At 41.2% G+C, this 21347-nt stretch overlaps 1 protein-coding gene across 1 annotated transcript in view; it reads left to right on the forward strand.

The window, feature by feature from the left end:
- The window catches only part of LOC101646702 (ABC-type organic anion transporter ABCA8), an 80635-nt gene that overhangs the window by 36499 nt on the left and 22789 nt on the right, over positions 1–21347 (forward strand). Inside the window, exons 17-25 of the mRNA XM_045299487.1 lie at positions 1027–1166; positions 3500–3619; positions 6628–6826; positions 8350–8516; positions 12806–12939; positions 13646–13783; positions 18242–18349; positions 19214–19387; positions 19586–19699. Of these exons, the coding sequence (XP_045155422.1) occupies positions 1027–1166; positions 3500–3619; positions 6628–6826; positions 8350–8516; positions 12806–12939; positions 13646–13783; positions 18242–18349; positions 19214–19387; positions 19586–19699 (1294 nt within the window). The remainder of the gene's footprint in view (positions 1–1026; positions 1167–3499; positions 3620–6627; positions 6827–8349; positions 8517–12805; positions 12940–13645; positions 13784–18241; positions 18350–19213; positions 19388–19585; positions 19700–21347) is intronic.

Consider the following 21347-nt stretch of genomic DNA (forward strand, 5'->3'; position numbering starts at 1 on the left):
ATGTGATTATCGGCCAGGTTGGCACAATTAACTAACTCAGGGGAGATCACTGATGATATTGTGGCTTCATTCTCCCAGTAGATTTTACTGGCTCAAAAAAATGACATATATTCTTGCAAGTTCATGCATACTTTGGGGGTAATATTTTTAACTTGGAATAATTTTAACTTGGGTGTTCAGGAAATAATTTTTTGAGAGCTTGCTCAGTGCAAATATCACTATGATTCTATTCTTACAACAAATCTATGCGCTAGCATTTGTATTCTATCTCAAGACTGGTAAAACGCATTTCAAATTATAAAGCCAATCCGTGAACCCTGGATCATAGGTTGCTTTTACATTAGTTTTCGATAGTTTCTACGATGGGAAATTTATCTGTGGTGTTTTTGAATGGAGAGAGTTCTTTTTTCTCAGTGGTAGCCTGTCTTTGAAGTTCTGTTGTTAACACCACAAAGAGAGGGAAAAGACCATCCAATAACCCTCACCAACCCTGTTGATCTATATCATATGCCTGTTCTCTTCATAGGACTTATGACCATTGATAACTATTTGTCTACCTATTTATTTGCTGCCTGTCCTTCCACTGGACAGTCATCAGCTCTATAAGAACAGGAGAGTAGGTCATCATTATACCCTCAGCACTAAACCCAATGCATATCCCATATTAAGAACTCAATGCATTTGCAAATACTGAGCTCGGTTTGCTCCTATATCTAGCCGAAGTCCTCTGCTCTTGCCACATACAAGAATCTGAATTAATTTTCCTTTGGGCATACCTAGACCGTTGTTTATCTCACACTCACTTGTATCTGACCTTTCTTGTTTGCATGCCTGGCTCTTTACTCTGTAGCCATTCTCCCTTAAGGACCCAATCAACACTGATCCTCTGTAAACACCATCCTCAATTAATTTCTTACATCAGATTTTAATTGATTTTTTTCTTTTTGTCCCATAAAGACTAGCCTTTTCTCTCTCTGGGTCTTGGAGAATATGCTAAGTAACATATGCCTTTCTTTTAAACATCAGTTTGCAGGTGAATGAAATGTGTGTTCGGGAAAAAGTAACAGCCTTCATCAAACAGCACATCCCTGATGCCAAATTATCAGCAGAAAGTGGAGGGAAACTTACCTACACACTTCCATTAGAGAGGACAAATAAATTCCCAGGTAATGTATAGTATAGTGTCCCATGAAATGAGACCTATCAATAATATTCACCACAACAATGATGATTACTGTGGCTAACATTTGTTGAGGATTTAATGTGTCAGGTATTTGAAAGATGGTCAAAAAGACTGGTGTAATAACTCCGTTGTTCCTATATTGAGAATTATTGTATTCTAGTAGTGTCATTGCAACTCTTGTTTAGGGTAAGGGGTTTCTTTTAGTCCTTCAACATTCCTAGTGATATGGGAGCACGAATGGTTGAAAATCTCTGTTTTCACACTATGTCAGATAGACCAGTGATGTGGTGGCTTCTCTTGATAGTACCATAGTCATCACTTTGAGGTTCTCAGGACAACATATAAAAACTTATCATGTTTGTCATTCAGGAAAATGGCCATTCATGGGACATTTTAAGGGCTGAGTTGAATGGTTGAAATAATTAACCTTGCCATAATACTAGTGGTTATGTATATGTATACATAAATTACCACACAAAGCTTTTCAAGTGTATATGTCATAAAAGTAACACAAATATGCTTTAGCACCAACAAGCGTGTTGTTAATTAACCCCTAGTTACCCAACTAAACACTGCCATCCAGTCAATTCTGAGTCATAGGTACATTCCATAGGGTTTCCTGGACTAAATCTTTACAAGAACAGAGAGCCTCATTTTTCTTGGGCAGAGCAACTGGTGGGTTCAAACTGCTGACCTTGAGGTTGTTAGTAGCCCCATCTTTCTCCCACAGCACCTCCAGGACTCTACTAGATCCTAATTAGTGCATCTTAATTATAATTATAATTATAATGTAGAGGGAATTCGTGGAACTCTCGGTAGAATGAAGAATAAGACATAATACTTATCAACAATTTAGTATTCTTTCTTCCGTTTGTGGATGCTCCAATAAAGACAGACAGCCTTCAACGTTTCCTTCCTCCTGGCAGGAGCCCCAGATTGGAGCACCAAGACTTCTATAGTCACACTAGGTTTTAGAATTCTATTTTTTTTTTTTTTACTTAACCTTCATTAACCACTGCCAATAAAGTCTGTACATGCAAGAATGGTGTTCACTGTTATATGAACAAATTATCACAGATGCAAACTATTGTTTTATGAAATGAGCTGAAGGAGGCCTGGAGATAGAGTGGTTTAGAGGGAGGGTTTGCTATCCAAATGTCATACTGGTCCCAGGTTGTGCCCTAAGTCAGTTCTTCGTTCTCTATGTGATCTTGAGAGGTTTTCATCCATAGACAGAAGGGGAATTTTTTTTAATGACATATGAACATTCTTCCAAAGTTCTTGAGTAAAGGCGTAGAAGATAATGAGATGTCCCTCTTTTGGCAGCTATCTTCTGAATGGAAGCAATCAGCCAACTAGTTGGTATCAAAAGTTGGGTGTTTCATTTTGTTGCCTAGAGTATAAATGATTCCCATTTGTGTCTGGTCTCTGAAAAAAGCTCTTCAATTAATTATGTTTGAAGTTGGAGAAAATAGAAATTTCTCCTAGTCATTAATTTTATAAGCAAGTCAGAGGCAAAGGAAAATGAATTTTTTGATCAAAATGTAAATGAGTAGAGGTTAATTGTTGTTATTTGGTGTCAGACCCTTGGTTCTGACTCAGCACAACAGAACAAAATACAGCCTGTGCCATCCCCACAAGTATTCGTCTGTTTGAACCCATGGAGATTAACAATTGATCATAACATTTTTAAAATAATTAAAAACTTTCAAACCTACTGCTATTCCAACTCCTCACGACCCTATATAGAACTTGTAAGGCTGTATATCTTTAGTCTCAGCTTTCTCCTGCAGATTGGCTGGTGGGCTTGAACCACCAACTTTTAGGTTACCAACCCAATGCCTACCCAACAGTGCCACTTGGGCACCTATACTTGATTATCAGAAAGTAATCTTTTGATGACTGGTACTTGTTAAAAGATGAAAACAGAAAAAAAACAAGAAGTCAAAACCATTTGTCTTGAGTCTATTTTGACTCACGACAACGCTCTAGAATAAAGTTGAGCAACAGCTTGGTATTGGCAAGACTATAAGTCTCCAGGAAGCAGAAAACCTCATCTTTCTCCCATGAAGCAGCTGTTCATTTCTAAGTACTGACCTCCTGGCTAGCGGTCCAGTAGATAAACCCCAGGGTTCCTAATTGAAAATATGTTATCTATAAAACTTGAGTAATAAAATTTTGGCCATGTCCTTTTTATAATTGCCCTTGAGCTACCAGTGCAATTTTTCATTGTTGCCTTTTTCTATTTGCTATATTTATCTCAGTTCACTCACATTTTTATGTGTATGTTTATTTGATGGTCTGTGTGCTCATTAGAACTTTATAGGGCGCTTGACAGCTCCCCTGACCTGGGAATTGAGGATTATGGTGTTTCCATGACAACTTTGAATGAAGTGTTTCTGAAACTGGAAGGAAAATCAGCCATTGATGAATCAGGTAAATGGAATGCATGCAAACAATCCTTTGGAGTTAGTACACACAACCCTCAGTGTAGTATCGACACGTCAAGAAGACTCAGTTCCAGATTGTGGCCATTTTTGCCCAAATTTGTGAAAAAAAACCAAAATGCACTCTTGTCACATTGGTTGTTTCTATTTGCAACGTGTGTCCTGTCTTGCCCATTTTCTTCTATCCCAGACTGACCGTCCCCATCCGCTACCCTGGCCTCCAGGAGAAAATTCAGACCAGATACTTATTCCACCTCTCTCTCTGTTAACCACTTGAAACCACTGCCTTCTGAACTTCCTGGTTTCTAAGGAAAACTGGACTGTTCACCTCGCTGATAATCCTAGGGACAGAAGGAATTTTCTCCTGCAACTATTAGAGTTTCCTTTTTTCCTTTATAAAAAGTCATATTAGCACTTCATCCAAATCTTATATAATTCAATAATTCAATCACACCAAAGAGGGTTGTACAATCATTACCACAATCATAATTTTAGAACATTTTCTTTTTCTTGGTGTTCAGTGCTATTAGTAGAACGATTGTGCTAATGGTGACAAACATACATTCTTCAACTCAATAGCTACTGCATGTATAATTCAGTGCCATTGATGATATACTTTTGTGTTGTGAAATGATGATCATTTTTATCTTTTATAAAAATAATAGTTGACTGCATTTTTTATGAAGGTGTACACAGCAATTTAGGTTTGTTTTCAATAATTTCTACACAAGTCATTAGGGCCTTTAGTTACATTCTTCGCTTTGGGTGAACATTCTTCTTGTTTTGTTCTGATTCTGTTTCTGTTCATCCGGTTTCCCTGCCTGGTCTTTGAGCTCCATATGGGAGTCCTCTCTGGAGAACTAACCCCCAATGGAACCCATCTGAAGCCTAGATGCTCTGGCAATGGTGGCTGTTCTGAAGTCTAGTTTGTCTATTGAGCAGAAGCACTTCCACTGTAATGTGGTTGGAGTTTGTATGATGCAGTATCCCAATGGTTGACAGTTTTTTCAACCTGCTGAGCTTTGAAACTATGTCTTGAAAATAGAATATAGTTGAATTTCACGTTTCCACCCATCTTACATTCTGTTTCTTATAAGTCATGTATTTAGCTCATTGACTTACAATGTAGTTTTTAGTCTCAGTAGGCTTAACTCTTTCATAGAGCTCATGTATGGTCCTTGCTTTTCTGTTGCTTTTTGTCTGCCCTCTTTTGCATCTTATTACCAAGCCATCTTAACTCCTTAATGCTTTTTGGGTTATTTCTTCTTGGTGTTACTTGTTTTTCAGAATCCACATTTAGTTTACAATAGGAATCTTTACTTGTAACAATCCGTTTCCATCATTCAAAGGCTCATAGAAAAATTGTGTGGAATTATATTTCAATTCCAATTTTCCATAAACTCTTTGAACTCCCCTGCTATTATGTGTACTTCTGTCTCCCCCTTGCACCTTGATATTGCTTTTGCTCTACTCCTCCTTTAATCCTGTGTTAAGCCTCGTTGACTAGAGAAACAAATCCAGTGACACTTGTACATATAAGAAAGAGCTTCATAGCAAAGAGTAATTTTATATTAAGAAAACATCCCAGCCCAGTCCAGATCAAGTCCATAAGCCCTATCTTAGCCCCTGAGTCCAATACTACCCCATAAATCCTTCTTCAGATGCAAACAGATGCGTGCAATGATAGAGAATGCAGGAAAATCACAGGCTGGTGGGTGCAGTCTTGTGGATCCAATGGCAGTGGGAGAATCTCAGGCTCTGGGTCCAGTGGTGGTGGTAATATTTCAGGTTCTGGTGGTAATGTTTCAGGTTCTGGCATGGCGTGACTCCTCCAGCTCTCATAGTGTGGCACTTTAACAGGAGTGTGAAGCAGAGAGAGAGTATGTAGGCCCACCTCCAGGGAGAAAAAGAGAAAGTTCCCAGAATCCTCATGAGAAGGCCACGCCCACAAGGAGGCATCATCAGGGTGTGACCTGATTAACAGGCTAGACTCCACCCCTACACTTATCAAGTTGACATGAAATTATGTAGCTACCACAAATCCCAGTATTCTTTATACTATCCCACAGGAAAGAATTGGCAGGTCATGCAAACTCATTGTTTGGTTTGGGCACCATGGGATTACAGTCAGTCACCCAACCCATACGAGAATGTCGGAGTTTAATTTGGGCTACTTTCCCTCTTAAGTGTGCTTATAGTAGAGCCTTCCTCCTTCTGCCATGCCTTCTCTTGTGCATGGATCTTCTCTGCTACTGGGGATCTTCCCTTTATGAGCTTCTGTCTTTTTGGTGTTTTTGTGTCCTCCTGTACCTGATGGAGATCTGATGGCTACATAGATACAGATATAAAGATATGAGTGTGGGTGAGGGTAGAGACATAGATGTGGACATTTCTACATAGACATAGAGTCTGTTGGTAAGAGGGATGACAGCAATTCTCTAAGTATTCTTCTCATATACTGTTGATTCTATCTTGTTTACAATTTTCACATCTGCATTAATAAGTATTGCTGTTGTTGTTAGGTGCCATCAAGTCAGTTCCATCCTGATATCTAAGATTGTAGAGAAAACACAGGGCAGTGTATCCGTAGGCCATATAATTGAATCTCTCCAGGGGCAAACACTCACAATTCCCCCCCAGGTTATAGCTCATCATTTCTGAAGCAAACACTAAAGACGTGTTTCTGTTTTCCAATTTCTCAACTTAGGCAGCGTGATGCCTTGGTCTAGTACCTTCGCTTCATCTCTTTGATGCGTGATCTGCATGCAGAGTTACCTTTGTAGGGTCTTCTTTCTACGCTTTTTGAAAAATCAACAAACACAAAACAAGAATAAGCTTGCATTTGCTTTTCTGGTTCAAGACAGCACCACTAAACCACATACATTTTTGGCTATTTGTTCTGTAGAAAGCCTTGTCTGGTTGTGACACCTTTACTACAATCACCATCATGGACGTCTGAAGTGGGATTTCATAGGTTTCTTCTGGCGTGTTTTACAGATGTTGACCTTTCGGAAGAAGGGCAAGCAGAAGGAGGTGGAGACACAGAAAGGCTTATTGCAATGGAGCAAGCCCTCTCTTCGGTGAATGAGATCAATAACACGGTCCGTGGCATGGCTCTCTGGGGAAAGCAAGTGTGTGCAATCGCAAAGGTTCGCTTGTTAAAGTTAAAGCATGAAAGAAGAGCCCTTTTAACACTGTGAGTACTAGACTGTCACAGGCTTCTTTTCCCCGCAATGGAATCAAATCCAATTCTCAGGTGGAAAAGCAAGCCGGAGCAAATGCCGAACAAAAATCAATGTCTGCATCTTCCTCACTGGGTCAAAGTTTGAGGCCCTGTTTCAGCAGCGGTCTTCGTTTTTGTCTGTTAGCAGACCAGCAGGCTGCATGTGTACCATTTCAGAGATAATTTTAGTGGAAATTATTGAAGTCGTTTAAGTTTTCCTTTAATGCGTCCTCTCATTCAAATTTTCCACAGTGCTGAGTGACAGTCGTGTCGGGATGTGGCTCCCCTTCCCGGGAATCCGTACACTATGCCCTGGATAGAGTAGATGCTCTAGAGTTATCCTACTGACTCTTCTTTGGCTGTCCCATCTCTCCCATGATTATCCTACTGGAGACGCCATGGGTGCCCTGATCTTTGCCTCCCAAGAGAAGGTAGCTCACTCTCCCTTCCTACCATGTGGTCAATAGAACCCATCTTTCTCCTCTAGAGCTATTTTATTTCATGTTAGCATCCTGTTGTCCATCATAGCCCGGCTTTCAATTAATGCCTTGCAAACAATACTTTGTCTAAGGATCAAATAGACAGGAAGCCTGGTATGTAACAGAATTACAGCAAATGCTTGCTAAATGAGTAAGTAATCAGAATTCATTGATAAGTTTCCAGGCAGAGATTCACCCGTTACTGTCAAGTCGATTTCTACTCAGAACCGAGCAGAGCTGCCCCACAGGGATGCCAAGGCTGGAAATCTTTCTGGAAATAGACTGCCAGATTTTTCTCCCACAGAGTGGCTCGTGGGTGCAGGCTGCTGACTCTGGTTAGCAGTTGAACTCAACCACTGTGCCACCAGGGTTCCTGAGGACAGAGATTAGCAAGTTGACCCGGTAACATTATATAAAAGAGTCTTCAGAGAGTAAAGTGTGAAAGAATGGCCGCCACTTAAGAATTCAGAAATTACTAACTTTGGAATTAGAGAAAAATGTGAAATACTAAGTATAATGGATGTATAACAGGTAAGGTTTTTAAATGTGTTGGAAAGGTGGAATGTGGAATAAGCATGGGTGAGAAATAGCCTAAATGGTGAGCCTGCGAGACTAAGAAAATGGTGTGGTTCCTAAGAGAAGCAGATACTGCGAGACAAAGAGTAGGTCAGAAGAAATTGATTATAAAGGTTGATGAATCGACCAGCAAGAAGGGGAGCAGTATCATGGAACCCTGGGAGAGTCAGAATACGTACAACTTGCTTTGTACCGAAAGAGACACATCCCGCGGAATTGTATGGTACCCATTGGCCAGAAAAAAAGAAGAGAAACGAATAAAGGATAGATCTGTCTTATGATTTTCAAGTCAGAAATTCAGAGACAAAAACCTCAAAAATTGACTTATAAATCTTTGCTTAATTGTAATAGTTTCTTGATCCTATTAAATTATAATGTACTCAGCTGTTAAGTGTTTGGGGAGTGGGCTTACATTCATACTGTCCATTTTCTTCCGCGTAGGCTGTTGATTTTGGGGGTTGGATTCTCCCCCACCCTTTTGGAGTACGTCATCACCAAAGTATACTACAACAGTTACACCTGGGAGCTTTCTCCGCACACCTACTTCCTGGCTCCCAGACAACAACCACATGAACCCCTCACTCGTTTATTGATCATCAATAAAACAGGTGACCATGTGGAAAACACTTTCTCTAAATATATTGACGGTTCAAAGAATTACTTTCTTAAATAGCCAAGAAAATGCAAAGCATTTGGCTCCAGCGTATGCCAGAAGCAATTTCTGAGTTTCTTTTTCATTAAGTGCTGTAGAGTTGTTTGGACTCATAGCAACCTTACGACAACGAAATACAACACCTCCTAGCCCTGATAGGTCCTCACAACTGCTCCTAAGTGTGAGCCCATCAGTGTAGCCACTGTGTCCATCCACCTCGCCCAGGGCCTTCCTCTTGCTCCCTGTCCCTCTGCTTGGCATGATGTCCTTCTCCAGGGATTGGTCTCTCCTGATAACATGTCTTAAGTGAGGGAAAGTCCCGCCAGACTTGCCTCTAAGGGGCATTCTGACTACACTTTTGTTCAAGCTAAATCTGTTTGTTCGTTTGGCAGCCCATAGTACTTCCAATGTTCTTCACCAGCACCGTAATTCAAATGCATCGATTCTTCGTTGCAGCCCTTATTCAGCGCATGGGCAGTGATTGAAAAGATCATGACATGGGTCAGACACAGCTAGTCCTCCCTTTCAGCAGCAAGGTCATGTCGTCGGCATGTCTCATTCATCTTCATGTGATCCAGCTTCTCTGATTATTAGCTCAGCATACAGCTTGAATAAATATAGTGTGAGGATACAGCCTGGATGCACATCTTGGCTGATTTTAAGCCATCGAGTATGCCCTGGTTGTGTTAGCACAATGGGCCCTTCATCCATGTACAGGTTCCACAGAGCACAATGACGCCGTCTGATATACCCATGCTTTTCGAGGCTATCCACAGTTTGTTATGACCCACACAGCCAAGTGCCTTGCCATAGTCAATAGCACACAAGTAAACATCTTTCTGGGATTCTCTGCTTTGAGGCCATGTCCATCTGACATCAGTCACGATATCCCTGTTCCACGTCCTCTTTAGAATCCAGCCTGGACTTCTGGCAGCTTCTTGTCAATGTATTGCTGCAACTTTTGTTGGATGATCTTCAGCAAAAATTTATTCGTATGTGGTATCACTGAGATTGTTGTATAATTTTAGCATGCTGTCGGGTCACATTCCTTTGGAATGAGTACAAATATGGATCTCTTCCAGTCAGCCGGCCAAGTAGCTGGCTTCCGAATTTCCTGGTGCGTCAGCAAGTTTCAGAGTCTCTTTTGACACCCACTTTGACCTTTTCTTTCTTTCCTGTCTTTTTAATGACCTTTTGCTTTCTTCATGAATTATGTTCTTGATGTCTTTCCATGGCTCTTCAGGTCTTCTGTCATGAGTGTTTAATGCATCAATTTCCCATCTACACTGCTCTTGAGACGTTCTCGAAATTCAGGTGGGATAGGTTCCAGGTGGTATTTGGACTCTCATGGACTTGTTTTAATTTTCTTCCGCTTCTAAATGAATTTACATGTGAGCAGTTGAAGGTCTCTTCCACAGTCAGCCCCTGGTCTGGTTTTAGCTGGTTTAGCTGCAGATATTGTGGCCTCTCCACCCATTTGCAGTCAATTTGATTTCTGATATTCCATCTGGAAAAGTCCATAGGTGTGTTACTGAAGAAAGCTTTTTGTTATGAACAAGTTATTGGTCTTGCAAAATTCGATGAAATGATCTCCAGCTTCGTTTCTATTACCAAAACCATATTTTTCAACGACTGTTCCTTTTTCTGTTTCCAGCTCTTGCATTCCAATCACTAACAATTATCAATGCATCTTGAGAGCATGCTTGATCAATTTCAAACTGAAGACATTGGTAGAATGCTTCCGTTTCTGCTTCTCTGGGGGTTGGTGCAAATCTTGAATAATAGTTGTTGTGCTGATTGAATTTCTTTGTATGTGGATAGATATCAACCTATCACGGACAACATTGTACTTCAAGATAAATCTGGAAATGACTTTTTTTTCTTTTAAGTCATTTTATTGGGGGCTCTTACAGCTCTTAAAACATTCCATACATCAATTTTATCAAGCATATCTGTACATATGTTGCCATCATCATTTCTAAAGCATTTTCTGCTTGAGCCCTTGGTACCAGCTCCTCTTTTTTCCCCTCCCTCCCCTACCCTTCCACCCTCTTGAATCTTTGATCAATTATATATTGTTATTATTATTTCATATCTTACACTGGTTGCTGTCTCCCTTCACCCACATTTCTGTTATTCGTCCCCTCCGGGGGCTTTATATCCAACCTTATGATGGGTTCGCCTTTCTCCACCTTCCCCCTCTCTGACCATCCCCCTACCTTCATGATATCGCTACTCCCACTACTGTTCCTGAGGGATTTAGCTGTCCTGAATTCCACGTATTGGGGACTCTTATCTGTAACAATGTGTGTTCTCCGGTCTAGCCAGATTTGTAAGGTATAAATGGGTCATGGTAGTGGGGTGGGGGTGGGGTAAGCATTCAGGAACTAGAGGAATGATGTGTAATTTGTTAGTGCTATACTACACCTTGGTTGAATCATCCCTTCCTTATAACCCTTCTGTGAGGGATATCCAGTTGCCTACAGTTGGGCTTTGGGTCTCCACTTTAACCCCCCTTGCTCATATTGATATAGTTGTTTGGTTTTGATCTTTTGATGCCTGGTACCTGATCCCGTCAATATCTCATGATCACACAGGATGGTGTTCTTCTTCCAGGTGGGCTTATTTGCTTCCCTGCTAGATGGCTGCTTGTTTAACTTCAAACTAATAAGACCCCAGGTGCTAGATCTTTTGATAGCCAGGCACTATGCTCTCTTCACCATATTTGCTTGTGTACCCATTTTGTCTTCAGTGATTGTGTGGAAATGACCTTTTTGAAGATAAATACAAAGCCATTCCTTTTGATTACAGTATGTTATTTCCAACATACTAAACCATATGGTGTTTCAGATTCAAAATGGCCAGATCCTGACCATTTTAGCTCAGAGGCATACATTGTTCTAAACTCTGATCTAACTCGATTTTGCTTTGTTTGCAGAAGCAATCTTTGAGATGAGTTTGAGGGTTTTTTTCTTGACATCAAAAGGGTTCTTCTTGATTGTCTTTTCTGTGGCCCTCTCTGGTCAACTTCTAACTGGTTTATGATTTAGCTGGATGGGCTCATTGAGCTACCACCTTCTCATGAATGCTTATTAACAAAATCCCCAGGTTTTTTTTAATTACTCTTAGGCTTGAATGTCCCCCTTCACTGACCCAGATAAAGTACCCCTGGGGAGAGCTTCTGTGTTCTTGGTTCTTTTGGTCTGTCTTTCAACCTGAGAAAAATCTCTGTGGCATTGCCCTAGAACTGGGGATAGGGATCGTGGCCTGCTTCTCCAACTGAGCCTCCTGTCTCTGGTCTTCTGAGCTTACCTTCTCTATCATAGAACCTGCACAACATAAGCAAGCTTGGCAGGAGTGTTTGTGCCCTGTATCCATGGCTTGATGTGTCTACTACAACCAAAGAGAGTCCATCTTGGGGGTGGGGGGGGGGGAGAGCCTCAGACCTGGTCCTGCCCGGAATTGAGCATCTAGAACATGAAACTGGGCAACCTGAGGAGAGCTGGTGGCCTGCTCTTCCCAGGAAGATACCGTAGTATCTGCTGTAAGGGGAGCAGAGGGCAGAAGGACTGCTTTGGGATGAGTCCATTTAGGAGAAAGCTTCTGCCAAAGGCAGATGCAAGAGGCAGAATGGTGGGATCATCTTGTCTCTTAACAGCCACCGTCTCCCATTCTTATTGAGATTGAGCACATTTTCTTGAATATATGTTTCTTCATTTTCTGTATGGCCTTGGGACAATTTCAAAAAAGCATTGATTTTTGGTTTAAATAAATTTTCACAAATTATGGTTACATTGCTAGGAAGAAGGCCTTTGGAACTCTTTGCACTGCAAGTCTATAAGTTTTCTGTACCAAGAAACATCTGTGCTTCAGCGAAAAAGCCAGCAGTAGCAACACTGGTGGTTAATTAGTAGAAAATATCTGCATTATTAAAAAGTCATTGTTTGTGCTGATTCGTTGTTGGCTACGGGGGACAGGGGGAAATCTATTCCAAATCCTATACCACTCTAGATAGACTTCTCCAGTATCAGGGATCATAGCAAATGAACATATTAAGTAGAATCCATTAGAGGTGAGTTGCATTTAATATCACTGTAGCAAGCATGCTGTTGTGTGGACATATATCCGGACAGTTCATATTGCCTACCGTAGGTGAAACCACCTGACATTAATTGTACTTTCATTCTGCCACCTGAGATGAATTTTCTTAGTTTGTGACATCTAATGTCTTTACCTACATGCCAGGGGCAAGCATTGATGACTTTATGCAGTCCGTGGAGCGCCAGAACCTGGCTTTGGAGGTGGATGGATCTGGAACTAGAGAAGGCACAGATGACCCGTCTTACAATGGAGCCATCACAGTGTCTGGTAATAAAGTGGTAAGCTGAGCTCTGTGGTTACGGGGTGCTGGAGAGTCAATTCCAACTCAGGATCCCCCAATGCGACGACGGAGTAGATGTCGCTCGGAGGGTTTCCCAAGCTGTGATTTTTATGGGGACGGAGCAATGAGTCTTTTCTTCCGAGGAAGGGCTGGTAGGTTTAAGCCTCTGATGTTTCCATTGCAGCCAAGAGCTTAACTGTTGTACTACTAGGTTAAGTTTTACAAACAAGAGGAAGGCTTTTAAAATATAATACCAGTACACTTGGGTTTCCAAGTAAAGACATAAAAATGGAAAGAAGAGTTTTTTATTTATTACTTAATGAATTATAGTTAGAATAATAAATAACTAAAATTATAAATTAATCACTAGCTACTGATACAGTGTATTAGCAAAATGCCCACTGTGTGATACCCACTCTCAAGGGCATATCTAAGTCTGGAAACGTTGTTGTTCACTCAAGGGCGCTATCGTACACATAGTTTGAAACTTCTGTTTTTTACTTAAAGGGTAAACATGCACCACCTGGCTTTGTGAAGTCTTAGGCCAGATAGCTTGTGTCCTGAAAATCAGACAGAGCCTATTTATTTTAATTATTTGATACTATATTAAAAATCATAATTTTAAATTAAACTGTTGGGTTTTTATTGACTTAGGAAAAGATATTTTGAAAATGTGTGCCTTTTTTGTTGTTGTTATGTCTTAGAAGTACAACTTTTCATTAGCATGTAATGCCAAGAGGTTGAATTGCTTCCCAGTCCTAATGGATATTGTTAGCAATGCGCTACTTGGAATGTTCCAGCCATCAGCACATATCCAGACTGACAGAAGCACATTTTTTGTGGTAAGTATATAATCTTGCAGATTTTACTCCATAGGGAATTTCCCAGTTGTCCTTTTATATATACTGGGGACTTACATCAAAGTTTACTTTGAGATTCATGCTAACTTTAGGAAATCAATTCTTTTTCAGAATTCTCAATATTCTGAGGTACATAGAAGTAACAAAATATTTTTTTTGAAAAGCCTGAAAGACAACAAAAGCAGAATTACAGAACACCACGACTAGCAAATAGTTAGTACACTGTGTGTCTGTTATGGGGGGAGGGACAGAAAGGAAGGAGGAAGGGAGGGAGGGAAAAGGAAGGAGGGTTAGTAGATGGATAGATCGATTTCTTATTACTTATAGAAATACTACAACAGAAATACCTTAGGATAAAGTTAAAGCTAGAATTAGAGACTGGTTATATCAGAATGAATCCGGGTTATGATAAAAAAATAAGTATTCCCTTTGAGAGACTGGATTGCTGGACCTCAGGGGACTGACTCTAGTCTCAGCACTCACCAAGGTCAGTTGATATGACCTGGTTTACAAAGGCAACGTTCCACACCCTGCTTTGGTCTCCATCCAACCAGTAATTCTGATCATTTTTATGATTTCGAGTTTGGTTCCACGTGTTTTTTCAGTTCGATTCAACATCTTCTAATGTGATGCCGTTCAGAGCAGTTGGTAGCAATAACTAAGCACACCTACTTCTTCTGGTCTCAGGGTGCAGAGACAGATGTTGGCTTAGTCTATTAACCCACTGAACTGACTCTTCCCACGTGTCTTCAGTTTCCATCACGTTTCTTTCTTCCTTACCACTGACCACGGCCCTTAGCCACTCTTCAGATCTGGATCTGAACGCATCCTTAGGACTAATTTTTGCGCAAGCAATGTCACTACTCAGTGTCATCAAGTCCATCCCAATTCATAGAGACCCTGTAGAAGGGTCCTGAGGCCATAAATCTTTCAGGAGTAGAAAGCTTCAGCTTTCTCCCTCAGGGCAGCTGGTGGCTTTGAACTGCTATCCTTGCAGTTTGCATTCCCATGAGTAACCCTCTACACCAGGGGTGTCACACTGGTGGCCTGCGGGCCGCGTGTGGCCCCCAAGGTAATTTTTGTGGCCTGCAAAGCTCTGAAACAAAATGAAAATTGAAAAGTTGTTATGAAGAAAATAGCGCTTAAGGGAGATGGAGGCGATACCAGACACAAAATTCCCTCGTTAATCCTTTAACTGCTGGATACACGTGAAGACAAGGATACACGTGGCCCAGTGCCTTTCCTGGGGGCCTGTGGACGTGTATAGATGCACCGACTCAGTTCCGGCGACGTTTGGAAGTGATCTGTCTGCCACTCTCAGTGTCACGTAATGTCAACAGATCCCAATAGGGAAAAGGTTACAAAGAGCACTCTGGGTTGTGCTGTTATGAATCATACCTGGCGGCAGTGCTAGTTAACATTTTCAGAGGGAAGCCATTACGATTGTGCATCATGTTTGTCAGCTGTCCAACATTTTGTGTTTTTATTAGTTACTTTGTTATTTTTTCTGGTCACAACATAGGAGGTAAGTGAAAAACTAGTAGGAGGAAAGCACTGGCAAGTTTTGGGTAAAAAACAAAAATTTTCATTTTATAAATACATTAAATAAAATAAATGTTTAAATAAAAGCAATTATATAGTGTTTTAATTATCCTATCAATAATCCTGAATCCTCACTTTAAAATATAAATTTAACAAAATTTGTAAATGTGATGTGGTCCATGTGAATCTTGCCTGTTGCACCAAATGGCCCACGTTTTAATTGAGATTGACACCCCTGCTCTACACCACCAGGGCTTCTCGCCCCAACAATATACAGACCTATATGAAGGGAACAACAGCACTGTGATGTTTGCACGCTTAGAACAACCAACAGTTCAAGATCAAAAGGACAGCGTTTATCCAAGGACAAAGTTCTTCCAGTTCAGGAAGAAACAGGAATGGATACACAGGGAGGAGGTGGCATAAGTGACGCTGGATTGCGGGGATCGCAGTGAATGAGAGGAAACGAAACACATACCAGTTATTGACTATCAAATGGGGGCTCTGCTCTCTAAACCTTCACTGAGATCATAAAAGTTGGAGGGGAGTGGGAGAGGGGAATTCCTGGGTCCAGAACCCCCAAAGCAGCTTTTCCACCTGATGAACAAGGAAATATTATTTCCAAACAAAATCCCCAGGGAGTGAAATGTATCTATTCTAAAGTTTGAACAGTGGAATTTGGACAAGGATGCATATTGCAGCTTGCGATGATTTAATTTAGATGATTTTATTATTTTCCTCTCTGCTATAGAGTTCTTTGAACAAAAGGACCATAGATTGTTTTTTTTAATATGAAATAATACTATGTCCCCAGGATATAAACAAATTTGCTTATTTGGTAAATAAAAAATTAAATTTCCCAAAATACCCAAACTAAACTCCCTGCCATTCAGTTGAATCCAACTCATAATGACCCCTTACAACAGGGTAGAACTGCCCTTGGATTCCTGAGACTGTAACTCTTTACGGGAATAGAAAACCTCTTCTTTCTCCCACGGAGAAGCTGGTGGTTTCAAACTGCTGACTTTGAGATTAGCAGCCCAACGTATAAGCCACTCTGCCACAAGGACTTATTAAATGATCGGTGTCCCACTCCACTCTAGGATTTTATGATAGTAGACGTTTCCAATGTTCGCTTATCTCCAAGTAGTTGTGTATAAAATGGGCCATCATTACTTTTTTTAATGTATCAGCTAGATCTTGAGTTACCTTCTGTATTAGCCAGGGTTGACTAGAGAAACAAATTCATAGACACTCATATGTGTTTAATAGAGAACTTTATTTCAAAGAGTAACTGTATATTAAGAAAACATCCAGCTCAGTTTGGATTAAGTCCATAAGTCCAATATACCCCATATGTCCAATACCAATCCATAAATTCCTCTTGAGACTCATGCAACACATGCAATGACACCAAGTGCAGGAAGATCACAGGCCAGTGGGTGGAAAGTCCTGTGGATCCAGTGGTGGTGGAAGCATCTCAGCACTAGTGTGGGTCTCCACATGGCTCCTCCAGCCCCGGGGTTCTGGCTCCATGAGCGCGGCTCCATGTGGCTGGTCAACAGGAATGTCTTGCAGGGAAAGCATGTATCTGGCCTCCAATGAGCTACTAATCTACCTCATACCTCCAGAGGAGGTCATCAAGCTACAACCTAACTGACAGGCTAGACTCCACCCCTTCCTCAGTTGACAGGAGATTACGTAACTGTCACATACCACCCTTTGTCAACTTGACACTTTTACACAACTCTTTAGCCATATAACATTTTTAAACAAAATCATATCTGTATCTAACAAGGATAAAACTAAAATGCACACAATGTGTGTCAAAGCCTCACTTAAACATGATAGCCTATAAGTGAACACAACAACATTCTATGACTAACAGTTGCAGTTACGTAACACCTACACCTTGATCCTATGAATATATTCCCAAGTCTCTTCGAGGTATGCGTATTGTGGTGCCGGAGGAAGATATTGAAAATCCAGTGGACTCTCAAAGCACCGCCATCTGTCTTCCTTAGCGGCGTAATGGCAAGGCTGCCTCTTGCGTCCTTTGGACATGTTGTCAGGGGGCACCGCGTCCTGGAGGAGGACATCATGCCTGGTAAAGTGAAAGGGCAGCGCAAAGGAGGAAGGCCCGCAACAAGACGATTGACACGTGGCTGCCACAATGGGCCCAGCCACAGGCGCGGTTGTGAGGATGGCACAGGAGCGGGCAAGGCTCCATTCTGTTGCACACAGGGCTGCCACGTGTCAGAACGGATTCAATGGCACCTAACGACAACAGCAACAAGCTTGCAGGGTTTTCTGGAAGGATTCTGACAATAATCTTTAAACTCACTATCCTATGGTTAACGAGGGCCTTTCTGATGTTCATGATGAAGATCATCAGCCTCATGCTATGACATTCTTCCACAATGTACTTAATTAAATAACAGCTATATGAATCGTGAGCGTAATACTGGCTGTCAAGATCGCTTGTGCGTCTTCTACCTTTGAAGCTTATTGAAAACAGGAACAGCACCATGTGGAAAGAACAGTGGAGGTTTTGCTTGGAGTTTTCAATCCCTCTTCGAATGCTTCATCTCCACTTTTGAATCTTCAATCAGTATGTATCTGGTCTCATTGTTTCCTTATAACTCATACTTCCATAAAACCCCCCTGTGTGGTTTGTTAGTCAAGCACTCATTTGAGACAATTCAAGATCAATTAGGAAATTGAACTTATTAAATGTGGATTATTATTTAGCCAGGTCAAGATTCAGAGCTGGATGAATGGTGGAGGAGGAGTCTGGGGATCCCAAAGGAGATCTCAAGCAGACACCATTATAATCAGTTTAGTGTTTTTTAAAAGACGTGCTCCCGAAAATTAATTTTGGATTTCTTGTAATTTCAGGAGGAGCGGGATAATCCCTTTGCATTAATAAGCCATAGCATGTTCTGGCTGATTTTGGCAGCCAGTTGTTCTCCTTATATTGCCATGAGCAGCGTCGATGATTATAAGGTAATGATGAGGAATTGAAACTCCTGTTGTTTTGTATGGTTCGAGCTGATGCCAATGTAATCACTAGTTTGCAACATGATACTCAACCATGTTTAATGTTAAACAGCGAATTCAAAACTAAAATCTAAACTACACAAGTAAAAGGAACTAGTATGGGTGTGTATGTCTATGTATAGAGTATAGCTAGCCCAAGAGCAATTCGGAAGCTGTCAGATGAACCATTCCAAGATGTCCACAGGGCTGAGAGATTTTCATCAGAATTGAGATGAGTTCTATGCATTTGACGTTAGTCTCATTGTTCTTTATCTTCCAGTCATTTCCAACTGGTAATCAGCTCACAGGGTTTTAAGGATGCAATCTTTACAGGCTAGATCACCAGGTCTTTCTCTGTCAGAATGGCTGATGGGTTTGAATTTTTTGACCCCGAGCTGCCTCACCATGATACCAACCAGGCTCTCATTTAGTGGACACCCTGAAAGGCTGAGATCTTGGTTGCAGGCCCGCCTTCAATACAGAGTCAAAGCATAGTCATTGTGTGGTGGAAAGCTGCTGGTAGTTGCTCGACTCTCTTCCATCCCCTCGTGGAGTCACTGACTGATTTGCCTCCGTTGTTCATGTCCCCATTGCCCGGAGATGCGCTTCCTCAGATCTTTACAAGACGTGTGAAGCATCAATGCCATTCCTGAAAGCATCAAACTGACCATTTAGGCCCTTAATCCAGATAACATTTATAGACGCGGTTCAGATTGATGGGAATAAAGTCTTTTTCTTTAATGTGTGCATATGTTCTTATATAATCTACATTCTCCTAAACAATTCTGAACATTGAAATACCGTTTTGTGCCTTTCCTGTCTTCTGAACAGAACAAAGCCCGGGCACAGCTGCGGATATCGGGACTCTTCCCTTCTGCCTACTGGTTTGGGCAGGCCGCAGTGGACTTTCCATTGTACTGCGTGGTGTTCCTTTTCATGTATTTGATGGACTACATGCTAAGCTCCCAAGAGTCTGTCTTTAAGACTATCCACCGGATAGTGCAAGTAAGTGGTGACCGTGCTAGAACAAATAGTACTGCGGGATTTCACCGGAGAACTTGACCGAGCAAACTTCTTGCACTGCTATCTAAATGGTCAGAAATCAGAACGCTAAGACCCCGTGCTGACCCTGCTCTTGATTTCTGACCGTTTTCCTACATTGCATTTGTCATCAGCTAAACGCCATGTTCCTGTTGGTTACAGATGCCGTGTGCGATTAGTTATGCCGCCTCGCTGATCTTTCTGACGTACGTCATTTCATTCATGTCTCGAAATGGGAGGAAAAACAGTGGGATTTGGTCTTTTTGCTTCCACATTGTAAGTATGTTTCTTGTGAATATTCACGGTCTACGAGGGCAACTCAGACACTGTGATGAGTTTGTACATGCACAGGCTTATTTTTTTAAAAACAAAATCTTAAATATGTGATTCTAGGATCAGTGGATAACTGCAGATCAATTCTCTCGGTAATAGGTTTGCTTTCGTCCTGATAAGGTGCTTTCCAATTTCATGTACAATTCAAAGAGTGGCTTCTGAGGAGATCCGCAGGGCCAATTAAATTGAAGGCAACGAAGGGAGCTCAGAAGGTCATGGGGATGGTTTCTTGGGATCCCAAAGGGTTACTCGTGGTAGATGCCCTTGAAGGACACAAACAATCATGGGCGCTTATTCTGCTGACTCCCAACCCGACCCACTCCCAACCCGACCCGATTCTGACGGATAACAACCCGACCAGCCAAGTGAAAACTGTCCCTGCCCATTTCCAAGACCGTAACTCTTTTTGTTTTTTAATAAATCTTTTTATTGGGGGCTTTTACAGCTCCTATAACTGTCCATGCATCGATTGTATCAAGCACATTTGTACATGTTGCTATTATAATTTTCAAGGCACTTCCTTTCTACTTGAGCCCTTGGTATCAGCTCCTTTATTTTCCCTCTCTCCCCCAACTGTAACTCTTTAAGGGAGTAGAGAGTGTTGTCTTTCTGCCGCACCGTGGCTGGTGGTTTCAAACTGCTGACCTTGAGGTTTGCAGCCTAAGGTTCACAGCTTAATGAGTAGCCACTAATTTCCAGGGCTCTCTATTAGGAAGACGGTTAAAGAAAATTGAAAATAGGTGACAAACGGATTGGGAAAGTTGTCCTAAAGTTTTCTCACTTCCTTTCTTTTTCTCCCCCACCCACGCGCCCCATAACCACAATGCCCCTGCTCAGGTTTTGCGAGGAGCAAGAACTGCCTAGGAGCGTTTGTCTGGAAAACCTTTATGCCACCCACCCTGCAGCCCTCATTTTGCTCCTTCAGACTGATTTTTGTTGCCAAACCGCCCAGAACCCTTAAAAGGAATAGAATTAGAGTTCTTCCATGAATCCCAGCTCTGCTCTCACACGGCATAAATGAAAGCGCACGCATTCCTTAGAGAGAGGGCAACACCACCTTCAGAAGGGCCCAGACCCAGGTGGAGGCTGTGGGGAGAAACAACAGTTTCACATTTTGATATTTTCATTTAATAAAAGTTTCTATGATTTTGTAGCAATACTTTTTTAACTTACTTTTGCATCTTTAATATATAATCTGAGATTGTTCTTTAATTGCCCTAGGTATAATTATAAATTAATAATTATAATTGAGGGTGTTTTTTAAGATCATTTTATTGGGAGCTCTTACAGCTCTTATAACAATCCATACATCAATTATGTCAAGCATATTTGTACATATGTTGCCATCACCATTTACTAAACATTTACTTTCTATTTAGCACTTGGTATCAGCTCTTCTTTTTAACCTCACTTCCCCCTCCCACCCTCGTGACCCCTTGATAAATTATAAATTCTTATCACATCTTTTTTTTAATCATTTTACTGGGGGCTCGTACAAAGCTCATCACAATCCATACATACATCCACTGTGTCAAGCACTTTTGTACATTTGTTTCCCTCATCATTCTCAAAACATTTGCTTTCTACTTGA

The sequence above is a fragment of the Echinops telfairi genome, unplaced genomic scaffold, assembly GCF_000313985.2.
Source record: "Echinops telfairi isolate 266 unplaced genomic scaffold, ASM31398v2 ScPeMD7_7458;HRSCAF=8496, whole genome shotgun sequence".
In the NCBI taxonomy this organism is placed as follows: Eukaryota; Metazoa; Chordata; class Mammalia; order Afrosoricida; family Tenrecidae; genus Echinops; species Echinops telfairi.